At 39.9% G+C, this 13,294-nt stretch overlaps 1 protein-coding gene across 4 annotated transcripts in view; it reads left to right on the top strand.

The window, feature by feature from the left end:
• Nucleotides 1–15: 15 nt before the first annotated feature.
• The window catches only part of CAST (calpastatin), a 68,920-nt gene continuing 55,641 nt past the window's right edge, over nt 16–13,294 (top strand). For all 4 annotated transcript variants that reach the window (XM_026088700.1, XM_026088702.1, XM_026088699.1 and 1 more), the window contains exons 1-2: nt 16–56; nt 5,097–5,162. In XM_026088700.1, coding sequence (XP_025944485.1) covers nt 27–56; nt 5,097–5,162 — 96 coding nt within the window. In that variant the 5' untranslated portion in view covers nt 16–26. The remainder of the gene's footprint in view (nt 57–5,096; nt 5,163–13,294) is intronic.

The following is a 13,294-nucleotide window of genomic DNA, read 5'->3' as shown; positions in this document are numbered from 1 at the left end:
CGAGGACGAGGGAGCGAGCGGTGGCCATGGCGTTCGCGCGGTGGTGGTACGCGATGGTAAATACCGGGGGCTGCGGCGGGGGGGGGAGGCGGCTCCGCGCGAGCGCAGCGGTCCCGTCCGCGTTAAGCGCTGGCGAGGGGCGGGCGGCGGTGCCCGGGTGCGGCTCAGCCCGCTGCAGCTGCGGGGCGGGGGGTGTTGGGCGCCGCGTTGGCACTCGCGCTTAACGTGTTCCGCGTGTGCTCCCCTAAATTCTCCCTGAACTCCTGCTGAAGGTAGAGCAACATTGAAGACTGGGCTTTTCCGTGCTGCCGCCCGTTTTTCGTAATCTTCCGACTACTGCAAACTTTCTAACTGGCAGAACTTTATCATTTGGTCAAAACAAGGTGGTTTGCAACGTAAGGCATAATCTATATTTCTAGAAACAATCTATAGGATTGTTTCTGCTTTGGAGAAATTCCGTAGTGAGCCTTTTTTCCAAAACATATTGCTAACTGCAGGTAGTTGATGGAATTGCCAGGAATAGTTTTAGCTTGCTGGCTACTTCTGAAGTAAACCACTGCTCTTTGGCTCTTGGTGGTTCAGCTGACCTTACGTTGCTGCTCATTACTGTGACCAAACCTGCAATTGCTTAAAACATCTTCTTTCTACTTTAGTCATATGAGGAAGCAGTTTGTCTTTTTGTGGAATAGTGTAAAAAAAAAAAAAGTTTGCATTCCATTAAAGTTTTAGAGAAAATGTACGTTATATAASGTGATTTTCACAGAAAACATTATGTTAAGGTATTTGCTAAGTGTCTATACTCAGATGAATTTCTAATCATACTTTTAGATTGCTCTAAGTGGCCTTGATACGTGATTAGTAATGTGTTTCAGTGTCACTCACTGTGTTAAGTCAAATCAGTTATACAGTATGGTGAAGGTGGCACAAAGTCGCAAATAAAGTTTGGGAATTGCCGCATTAAATTGCGATGATAGGGATATTACCTTTGTAGTCCTGGGTCACTGAGTCTGAGGTGTGAAAAGATACTAAGACTTACTGTATGTTTTCAGGTTAGCAAACCATTCCTCCACGTGCTCTATTGGAAATCAGTCTTTATAATCATTTGCACCAGAATATCACTGGCTAACCTCCCCTAACCTCATGGAGGCTGGAGTCCCCTTTTGTCCAGTGCKGGACATGCATCACTCAGGGCAGTTTCTGACTGGGAGACATTACGGTCTCAAGAGGAATAAGCAAAGCATAAAATGGGGGGGGGGAAGGGGAGGAAGGGAACCATGCAAAAGAGATGAATTAGTTGTTCTACCAATGTTTTCCCTGGATGGTGTATTTAAAGCAGAATGTGACTGCTGTAAGAAGAATCTAGTTTTCACCTATACATTCCTTACACATCTTGACTGAAGTGCCTTGACACATCTCTCCATCTTGCTGTTCTCAGAAAAGGCTCGCAGATCTCATGGGTCTTTTTCCCCATTTCAGCTGAGAACAAGGGCCAGATTCCTGTCTAGCACAAAATGATATGCCTCCTTTAATATCTGTGGTGCCGTGTTATTTGACATTAGCTGAGAATCTGGCAAGTAAACTTCCCTTCTTACCCAGTTACTGAATATGTCATCACTGCAGTCCTTGAAGATGCAATGTGATGGCTCTGAACCAAAGGCCTGTTAATGCTGATGTGACTCTGAAGGCCTGGAAAGACTTTCAGTCTTGTCTTGAAGGAAGACCTTTAGCTGGGTCTGATTTTTGCAAGTGCAGACTGAAAATGTGGTTGTGAGTTCAATTATTAATATTTTGCTCTGTCCTTTTCACTTAGGTCATGGATTTTCTAATTTATGAATGCTCTTTATATCAGAAATTGCAAGGGTAGCTATAAAACAAGTGTCACACATTTTTGTACACTGTAGAAGATGATGAAGATCTTAAGATAAACTTTCTTGTTTATGATACTTCTTTTTCTTTGTTTATTTTGAGATAGATTTGTGAAGATATTATGATTCCAAATAAAGTTTTAGGTGGTTTAACTTACTGTGTTATTGGTTAATAAAGTGGGAAAATTTGGGGGGCAACTTAATTCTCCAGCGACCACAGGAAACAGTTGTTAATTAAAAATGTAATTCAAACTCTATGCTGAGTGGTTTTGTGACTGAGTTGGAGCCGCTCCTGTCTGTTGACCTGGTTATGGATGTGTTATTACTGTGTGAATACATTGATTTGGCTTTGTAATGAAAGATGAGCAGAAAAAAGAATGGCCAAAGAAAAAGGCACCTCTCCCAACCAGCTGGGGTTGTAAAGGAGCAAGATGTGCATCCTGGCCCAGAAAAGGTCAGCTTATTCTCTTGCTAAACAGATTGATTTTTGTTTGTTTGTTTTACTAGACGGTTCAAAGCTTGGAAATACAGAGCAGCAAAGAGCAGGCAAAGAGCATTTTAAACTCTTCTCTTACTTTAAACATGAGCTGCTCAGGGAACCGGTGTGGTCTACCCAGAAGGTGTATGAGGAAGTTGTACTTTTGTACGTTAGCTCTTCAGGACAGCAAACTTTTAAGTGAGATAATACATTCATAGATTGCTTTATTGTCTGAGGCCAGAAACTGCTGGTACATAATATTATATAGCTGCCTGACTYTAACTGGCTTGAGATTAAAAAAATACTTTGATCTGGACATATGTGCTTTGTTCCAACTGTTAAACAGTATTTGGATTTTAAGTCAAAGTCTCATTATTATAGATGCTGTTTGGCATAGGTTTCTGGAGCAGAGACTGCAGGCATTTAATTTCCAAATGTACATGCCTTGACACCGAAGAAGGGATGCTCTGAGCTCCATGCATCCTCTGGGACACAGCGTGTGCCTCACTTCAGTCCTGGAACAGGGCTCCTGTTCATGCTGCGGCTCCTCTCTGGCCTGTGTTTCCTCTGTATGGAAACTAGGCGATGGACTTAGGGAGGAAGGGTAACACTTGACTGGCCATGGTAAATATTTGGCATGCCCAGTGCGAACTAGGTAAGGCTCCTGCCTTCCACAGATGGAGCTGGAGAGACCAGGGAGGAACTGAGGTGTAAAACTCTTTAAACTATGACTTGATTAAAATAAGTAAATAAATAAAATAAAAATAAAAGGGGAGGGGAGAAAAAAGAAGAAGCACATTCATTTTGGACTTAAATTGGCGTTACTGCTTTTATAACTATGGCCAAACTGAAGAAACAAATAAAAGCAACAAAACACAGATTGTGTACAGAAAGGCAAGCTTGCGTCGTTAGCCAGCTTTCACGAAAATGAATATCCCATCAGGCAAGCCAGTGAAATCCTATCGTTACATGCGGTGTACTTTCACAGTTATACACAAACCGGATGCTATACACATGGATAACAATAAGACCTGCGTCACTGCAATCAGGGTAGCACTTGGCTTTTAGAGTGTTGTGATTCTGAGAATATCGATTTAGGACTAGAGCCTAGTCTACATTAGAGTTTTATTGGGTAGGAGCTCTACTTCCTGCAACTTACAGCTCTGCTCTAGTACTTATTGTTTTGTCACCAAAAGCACTTTTGCTAACATTGCTTTTACTGGTACGTGTGTGGTATGCTTTTATTATACCAGTAAAAAGCACAGGTAACTGGTTTAATTGTGTCTGTATTAAAAGTGCTTTTATGGGGCTGTGAATGAGTTCACCTGTTGCCTGAAAAAACAGCTTAAGTGGCTTGTTTTACCTCTAAAGAGGAAAAATTGGAATATGGGAATAGTATTTTTAAAATTAAAACCTATCAACTTAAGTATCCAGTTGATGCCCAAACTCATTTTAAAAACTTGAATTATTAGCATTTTGTTAAAAGGAATTTTTGAAACTTTTGTTCTGTACTGCCATTACTGAAACAAATTAGAGACAAGTAATGTTTTTCTTTTAGTTTTACGATGTGCATTCAGCTGTTCTGTTTTCCCTGGCTGTCTGATGTGCTTGAACACATTCCAGTTGAAGATAGTAATGATCCATATATCACTGCGCTTCCTCCTTATACCCATGTAAAAAAATGCTGTTGAAACCCATTGCTTTAGTGGGTTAGCTAACTTTATGCCCTGCTACTCAACCCACAAAGCAGTAGAGAAATAAATAGGTCCGAAATCATCTCCTCTCTTTACTTAACAAAACAGAACAGAGATGGATCCCCATTCTCAYGTTTGGCTGGCTGTGGAAAGTTACAGTGTCAGAGATACTAGGTAATAGCTATATTATGTTGCCATTTATAGTCATTATAAAATCTATAGCCTCTTTCTTTGTTATAAAGACTAAACAACATGTTTTTGGAAAGATTTTTTGTAGGATCATATTCACCACTTTTTAGAAATCTATGGAGTAAAGCTTGCAAGATCTGAATGCCAGTGTGCATGCTGAATGGACTGTGTCTTTCTGTATGTTATAGCGTGCTGGGGACAAATGGGATTCACTTCAGGTTAGGTGAAAGCAAGAAGTTTAATATCTTGAATGGAAGGAAAGATAGAGGAGGTTTGGGGGATCTAGTGGAACTGGATTCCCTAATGTGCATCTGTGCTGGAATTGTTACAGAGATTATGTTTTGCATATCGGCAATATAATTCTAGAAATCGTGGTAACAGCTGTCCTCCAGGTAAGGAGGGCTGGGCATAGTGTGCATTTGACTGGAATGTTTCCGAGGACAGTTCAGCTGCCGGCGTGGCTGCTCATGGTTGCATGAGTCATGTTGGTCTCCCTGAGACCTGTTCGATTTCTACTGAAATCTGTGTCACTGACAGCGTTACTGACGCAGGTATCTGTTAGAGAGCACTGTGCTGATGAATAATGAGTGATAAGTGTAGGTATCTTTCAGAACTTTTCACACACACCCAACAATGTTAATTATATTGCCCTGAAAGACATTACTTTTCAAGCATGATTTCACTTCAAGTTATCCATCAGATCATCTGGAATTCTGTAATCGATTAGTGAGAAAGCTTATAATGTTCCATTCTCTCATATTACAGTAGGCGAAATGGATTGTACATGCACTAAGATATTTGGGAATCTCTCTCCATAGTAGGTGTAATTTATGATCTTAATAACTACACATTTATTTTCTATACTTACAGCGTGGTGAGAAGAAGACAAGTGGAGCTTCTTCTGAATCAGGAGAGAAAAAAGCAGAAGTGGCAGAGGTAAATTCAGGTGTTTCATCATGTTAAGAAAAGTTGGTAATGAATTCCCTCATATACAGATTTTTTTTCTTCTGATGACAAAGTGGTAGTTTTCAGATAATTGATTGGTGACTGTAGTCACATACAGTTCATTCCAGAAATGTGTAGTTCTTTCTTGTGCTGTTTAGCAGCTTAATGGAAACATTTCTTTTATCTGCTCCTTCTTTCACTAAATGTTTCCTATCAGTATCAGTGGAAATTCAGGATCTCAGTGGATGGGTCTATTCTGCAGTGCAAGTGCACTTTGTTATGTGTCTTATGGTACTGTTTTTTTGATTGTCCAGAAACAAGGATGAAGTGGAGTGTGCTGTGGCTCTTCCCACCTTGTCTGCATCCTGGCTTTTCTTTTCTCCCAAAGGGAAGATTCCTATGTGGATAGTGCACATCTGGGCCATCTCCTGACACACTTGCAAATGTGTGGTCAATGTTGTATTTTAGAAAAATACTTATCTATGAAGTATTCTTCTTCATCAGGAGTTGGTATTTATCGTTCCAGAGTCCTTGCTGGGCTATAACTTTGAGTTTACAACATGCAGTTTTGTAGCCTGGTTGTAATGGCTGTTGTTACCAATCAGAAGCTACAGGGATTGTGGACAGACAGTGTTAGGAACAGTACTCTGAAGGGTCACCCCTCTCCCAGCAGCCACGAGCCCTGGGAGGGGCTCCATTCGCTAGCCACCAGGCATGTCCTCGTGTGCTACTGGGAGTCAGGCTCGTGGTGCAAAGAGACGGTGCTGTCCAGGCCAGGAAGCAAGTACTGTGAGTGAGCACCAGTGCTGATCGTTCGCTCCCCAGCAGCCTCTGCAACTGCAAGTAAGAACAGTACTTCCCCATGGAAGGTAGCGAGCAGATTCAGAAAKAGAATAATTCATAGACACGTCTATTACTAACTGTCTACTTGTTGGCTTTAAATGTCAATTATCGAGACATGGGAAACCAGAAGTAGGTACACCTGATACTTTGCTCATATCGCAAGCTATTATTTGGAAAATAACTTTGTTTAAGCTGTATATTTAACTCCAAAGCTATAGTATACTTAACTCCTGTGCAAATCAAGGCCAGTGAACGCTCATATTACAGTCCTCTGAGGTAGGTGATTAAAGCAATTACCTTTCTTTCCTGGCCCAGTATCAAGAAAGGCTTGTCTAGCCTGGAAATTTGGTCCTTCTTTCTTCTCTAGACAGTTTAGTTTTTTCTTAATGTTGTTCTTTATGCTAAATTCCTTGAYTGCATGTTGTCATTCTTAATATAGAAGTGCTGATCTTTTTGTGGGAATGGTGGGAGTTGAAGCCTGCAGCTTGGCTTGTGGAGTTACTATTCGTGACAGAGATCTGTTACAGAGAAGATCTGTTTCTAGCTAGCAAGACTGTTACTAAGTTTGTTGTTCTGATGCTTATACTTTTTAATTTTTGAGCCCTGAAAATACTGTGTGTGTTTTCTCTTGAGAAGTTCTCCGTATATTTGACTTCTCAGTTTTTTAGCTTGTAATTGGCTTGACAGTGTTTAAGAGCGAAAGTAGATCAAAATACTTTTTCTTAGGCTGGTGAAATGGCACCTGCTCTACCACTATTGACTACTACCTCCAGAACTCTCCAATTTCTTAAGAAATTGAAGTAGCAATTCAGGATCTTTGCACTGTTTTTCCAAGAGTCATCAATGTTGTCTTTTCGTTTACAAGTCTGAGATAATTTGTGTGTTATTCCTGTAGTCTCCCAATTTTTGAAGCAGAGATTTATAGTATATCTAGAGAGGACTGCAGACAACCATGCCCAGAGTATTTTGTTTGGGGCACACGTGTCACTACCAGAAAGAATTTGGTAATGATCAGGAATTTGAAGAGCTTATATTAATATTGAAGGGAAACTTTTAAAAGCCTGTATGTTCATAGTTTAGCTAAAAAGAACTATAAGTGAGCCTGTCTTTCAGATCTTTAGGATGTATAAATCCTCAAGGAGTGAGAGAAAAGGAGTAAAACTTAGAAGGGTAAAGGTAGGAACTGATTAGGCTGACACAAATATGAGTAGGGGACAGTTATTAGCTACAACATCAAGGAGAGCTCAAAATGCATGCTATTGAGGTGTGAAATAGGCTTCTGAAGAAGCTTATGGAAGCCTTTCCTTCTTGGAGACTTAAAGCTAGACTGAGAAAAATCACATCAGATTTACTGTAAATAGAAATCGTACTTTGGTAAGACATTGTCTTGTACAGAGGTGCAGGGGGATTAAATGACTCAGTAATGCTTTTCTGTTTCTAGCATCAAAGTACAATAAAATCATGCATTAAAAGAGTTAGGAGTTATCAGTTTGAAGATAATCTTTTAATAACACTGTAGTTTTGGAATCATGTATAATCTTTGCAAGGTGCATGTGCACTTTATCTATGACTACATCCCTACAGACCTTTTATACAGGTTTGTAAGACCTTTTCTACAGGGAGTAATTTTACTTTTTAACTTTCCAGTGTTTTAGTGCTTCTCTCTCATGTTGTGCTCTTAAAACATTGTGTAAAGGAGATGTGTAAAGGAGATGAGCAACATTATTTGAATGACAGATAAAATTTGGGAGAGAGCAGGAGCTGAAACACACGGCTGGAATTGACTTACTTAAGGTCATCCAGCAGTTTAGTGGGAGAGATAAGAAACCAGGTTGCCAAGTACAGGATGGTGTAAACAGCAGTGTGATGTGTAGCTTCCTGAAAGCTTAGAGGAGAAATCCTGAACTCACTGAAGTCGGGGAGTGTTCCCACTTGAGTTGTGGAGAAGGCTTTCTTCCTGCACAGTATGTGTAGTTTAGCTGGCAGCTAGTGCCTACTCCTCACTTAAAAATGAACTTTTGAAATCCTTTACTACCTTTACTATTTTGAAATACTTTACTACATTGACGTGGCTGAAATTGCACAGCTAAAGCGTACTGAGTGGCTGACTGGAAGAGACAGCAAGCAGGTGAGTTAAGCAGTAGTATCCAGTAACCTCTATTCTGCTTGATGGCTGTCCTGCCTGGGAAGCAGATAAATACAGTCCTTCCTTTCTTCTTCTCTTCCTGAGGGCCTACACTTGCCTTTTTTACTCAGTAGCCAGAAGCATAAAAAAAAAAGTTTACCACAGTATTAAAGATTCTAGCTGAGCCCCCTCTTTCTTCTGAAATACTAAATTTAGTGTTTTAGTTTCCTAAAACAAAAACTAAGATGTAGCCCTAAGGCTACATTCCCATTTTACTGTTACTGCTCCTTTGTAGTAGCCAATGGCAGTTACTTGGGAGCACTTCAGTTAAACTGATATGCAGTACTGCTACGTCTAGCGCACTAGAGGGGGAATCGGAGCAATTTGCTCAGAACAAATACGACTGTATCCAGCTTTACAGGGTCATGCTTCCCTTGGAAAGGCTGATGCCCTCTGCTTGATTACTCTGTGCATGTTATCAAAGGAAAGAAACACCTTTGTACTTAAATCCAGTTTGCCTCATTCCAGCTATGCCACTTAAACTTCAAATGTAGACAGATTCAGAGATCTAGTTGCCGCAGGGACAGGTCAGCTTTAGGTTGAGAGAGACGTAATCTGTGAGTGTAATGAGGYGCAACTGAATGTATAGCTGTGTCTTGACATGTGTCATGGTGTCTTTTACAAATATGCAAAAGATTTGTTAAAGCGAATGACAGAGTATTACAACTTAAGCATGTTAGAACATGTAATTTTAAGGAAGATGTAGGCAGTTCTTTATTGGCCCAGTTCAAAAAGGAAGTGTGTGTGTTATGGGCATATCATGCACTGCCCAAGGACAAAGATTCAAGTCACAAGGGTGTATACCTTAACTCTTTGTGTCTTGTTTTTCAGAACTTTAAATCTGTTAAACTCATTTGGACACTTATTGAGAATCTAAATCTTCTTTAATTAAATGTTTTTATTGCTTGTGTGCATGTGGTAGATGTTAACAGAAAAGAGATGATTCTTGTTCAGACTGGTGGTTGCTTGTGCACTTGAAGCTGTTGCATGTGTTTACAGCTGGGGTGCACCTGGAACCCAGTATAAATGCATACTGTGCTGCAATTTTCCCATATCCATCCTTCTCTTTGCTTAGTGTGTTTTGACATTATGGTCCTGAGTCAACGTGTTTGCAGCGTGCCATCGCAAAGCGGGTGTGCATAAGAAATTGCAATTTCCTTTCCTTCCCTCCCAATATTCCAAGGTTTTGACAATTTTGCATGTGAAGTGTTAGCTCATGAGAGACCACTGGTGTTCTTTACCCCTCATCTCAACATCATCTTCAGCTTTCAGGTGCCTTTCTACCGCTTTCAGCTTACTCTAAGCTTCATTATTCCACCAAGGTACTAGCATTTTAGAAGCCTTTGGAAGCTAAAAGATCAAATTCAAGGGGATGTGGGACAAATTCACTGAAGAGAAGCTCAGGGCAGTTTATAAAATATCCTGAAGTTAAGAAGTCCTTGGGCCGCAAATTGTTTGAATCTGTGAGATTATTTGGGAGGTGTATCACCATATACCTATCTCATTTTTACGTCTTCTTTTTTTTCTTTTATATCTGCTGTTGGCTACTGTTGAGACAGGGAAACAGGATAGGCAGACCTTTGGCCTGACCCAGTAGGCACTTCTTGTGTGATAATACAAGGTTGCACCTTGCTGTCTGTTACCCTTTGCCACTTGGCACCTATATAATCAGTGGGAGCTTCCTGAAGAGTCTCGCGTTTCGGTCACTAGTGGTGTGGCGAGCCAGGCACTCCCTCTGCCTTGCCCCATTAAATTCATCGGTCTGCTGGCATCTGCCAGGCCTCTTTGTGGTGCCCTTGCCCTTTTGAACTTGCCCTGGCTGTCGGCAGAGGGTGGCAGGGTATGGGACTCCAGTGGCATCCAAGTGAGAGGAGACCAGACATGTCCCAAGTGAAAGCCTTCCACTTGTCTGTGGAAGCCGAGCAGTGTTTCAGGAGCGGAAGGTAACACGTGGTCCTGCTGTTCTGTTGTTGAATGCTGTGGTCACTATTGCCCCTTCAGAGGCCTGCTTTGGGGGGGGGGAAGGGGTGGCAAAAAAAGAGGAACTCTTTCTTATGGGAGTCTGGGCTCTACTGATTAAAGTACAAGTCCTAATCCTGCCCTAATCTTCCATGAAGCATACTAAAGTGCTAGGCGGTCGTGATTAACTTTGTGGATTTCAGAGTAAGGATATTTGGTTTTTAGATACAGTATTGAGCTTTCATTTTAATAATATTATGGAATAAGACACAATAACTTTGAAGTGTGTGCGTTGAACATAACACTTATAGAAGAAACAGAGGTGATAGGGTAGAATTCAGCTGGCTGTTATTCAGATTAGTTAATTATAGAAATACTAAGTTCCAGTGTACTTAAAAATACATAAATATGACATTGTCCACTGCAGGTTGAAGTGTACTTTAGTACACAATTACATGTATAAATCATAGTTTTGTTGCAAACCAAACACTCCTGTTGGGTGTAATTGTATGGTTAACATATGCATATAGAAAGCTCTGAGACACCCCTACTATGTTTTGAATTGATTCATATGATTGGATTTAATCCTGCTTGTATTATTAACTGCACATAATTTTGAAAGCACTATTTTCTTTTTATTATCATAGAGTGAAATGCCAAGTGGAGCTTTTGTATCAGTCTGAAAATCTAGTCTGTGCACCACCAGAATGTCTGAATGTAAAAACGCTGCACTGAAAGGAAAACAAGGTCGTATATCCTAGGAATTTGAAGCCCCAGCTTAGAATGGGACCAGATATGATATGAAACGAGACTATCCCTATCAAACCTTACCGTCTAGAGTCATGCTCTCAAGCAGTGAAACTGAAATATGTGCTGCTTGTTTAGCTTATTATTCTTTATAGCAGGAAATACATTCTTTATTTTGGAAGGGTGATAGGGATAATTGGTGTCGAAATGTTACTGTCCTTTTAGAATTGTTTCTGTGCTCTAACACTTAACTTCTGGATTTCTGTGATGTTTTTTAATCCTGACAGTTGTAGTACAGGATTCCTTATCCTAAACAAACATTAGATTTACTTGGAGTCCAGGAAAACAATGCTGCGTAAAGACAGCATGACTGGTAAAAATTTGTTAGGGTGCCAACTATTGGTTCCAGTTATGGAGATTCTTAAGTAACTGTTTGATTAGAGCATTTGTGAGGGTTTTTTTCTGTTTATTATTTGGTGACAAATTCTTTATTTTAAACTGCATTGCTTCTTTTTTGTTTTTTAGTTCTTCTACAACCCCCCAAAACCGGTGCTTTCCAGGTCTCAGAATGCAGCTTTGCTTTAGCAGTGTACTAATCTACTGAAAGTGATTTTGAGTTACGTAGTGGGAGAAACACTGACTGTTAATATGATGCTGCAATATTACGGGTATCATTCTAGAAGTTCAAATTTAATTCATCCCTCTTTTAAAAGAAATCAGTAAATGAAAAGATCAGTATGTCTGTAAAAATGTTCTATTTATGCACAATTACAGATGTATTCATATTTTTCATTTAATCAAAAAAGTCACACTGCAGATAAGATCTCTGTATTCCTTGAATAGTTAATGAGAGAAAAAGCCCTCTGTGCAGGGCGGTTTGGCTCATTGTGTGCACTGYAGAGGAAACCTAGATATTCATCTAGTTTGCTGAAATGAGGTGAGATGAATCCCTGTGTGTCTAACACAGGAGGGAAGTAGTGATCTGTCTGGTGCTGAAGCTCAGGGGACATCTAGTGGCCATAGGGAAATAAGGTATTGCAAGATACATCTGTAAATAGAAGAGTGAAATGTTTTTAATGATTAAAGTGCTTCTCTGTTTGTTTGTTTGTTTCCCTCTTCTGTTTTGATTTTTCTTTGGCCAAGGTGCAGTAAGTAGTTTAAAAATAACATTATTTTTGTTAATTTTTAGTATTYATTGTGAGTTGTTACAGTGTAAGACTCTTCATGACACAGGAAGACATAGAGCCTGTTTGCTGCTGCTTTGTTGAATCAAAGATCAAAAGACTGAGACTGAAATACTTCTTAGGGTTGTTGCAAGCATTTGCAGAACAGAGCTGGGATGTTCTTTCCTCATGTGATTTGCTTTGTCTTAAGAGAAAGCAACTGAACTGTATTTGTTTYCATTGAAAAATCATTATGAACAATTAAATGATATAGTCCAATAATTATGAACATTTAATTGGTATTTCTGGCCACCACTCTGTATTGCATTTCTTCACTGGGAAAATCTAGCAAATTTATGAAAGGGATATATATTTTATGTCCACTTTTTTTAAACATGGGGGAATTAAAATTCTGTTACAAACAAAGTGTTTTACCTTTTTGTTTTAAGGGCACTGCTAATAATGAAGAGCAGACTCTGTAAGGGCATATACTCCACAGCTTTTATTCCTTCACACACAGTTCTGTTCAGACTGTTTCTTATAGTTTGCTTCGTAAGGAAGCTATGCTTTCATAATTCATTAGCTCTGTTATCAGGTTGAGGAACCTGATACAGCTGCAACATGATTCTTCCTTTAGCTGCTTGGGACTGAGACTGTCGTGAAAAAATTTCTTCCTTCCACTGCTGGGAAAGAGAGAAGATGGRGACAGCACTGACTGATTTGTTGAAGAAGAGTGTCAGAGCTAGTTTGCCTGGAGGGAGCGTTGTGGGGAGGATATTGGGAAGTATATAACATCGTTATTTTATCAAGTCTAAGAGAAGGATGAACCTAGTAGCATAATGTTGCCATTTTTTCTCCTTTTATAAATATATTAAGGGGTAAACACCAAAGAAGTTGCTTTCAAAAACTGATGCTGCAGACTAAAATACATAACTGTGTTTAGCCTATCATGTTTAATATCCAGTAAAGAATACTGATTTGGCAGTGTGGTCTAACTTTCCACATGATTTGCCTCCAGGTAGCCTTTCTCTACTCCAGAAAAGAATGATTTATTTTCTGCTGCTTTTTTTTTCTTCTCTCTGTCCCAGCTTTATCACTGTTTCACTTGCTGACGTTTCTGTGTTTCATGGTGTTAGTCATTTAGTTAGTTTAGTTAGTGTGAGAGATGTCATGCAAAGACTGCCAAGGCTTGTCCACGCTTCAGACTATTACCCACTGCTGCTCTT

Source organism: Apteryx rowi, unplaced genomic scaffold (genome assembly GCF_003343035.1).
Source record: "Apteryx rowi isolate R43461 unplaced genomic scaffold, aptRow1 scaffold_780, whole genome shotgun sequence".
In the NCBI taxonomy this organism is placed as follows: Eukaryota; Metazoa; Chordata; class Aves; order Apterygiformes; family Apterygidae; genus Apteryx; species Apteryx rowi.
This window is presented reverse-complemented; position numbering and strand designations above follow the sequence as displayed.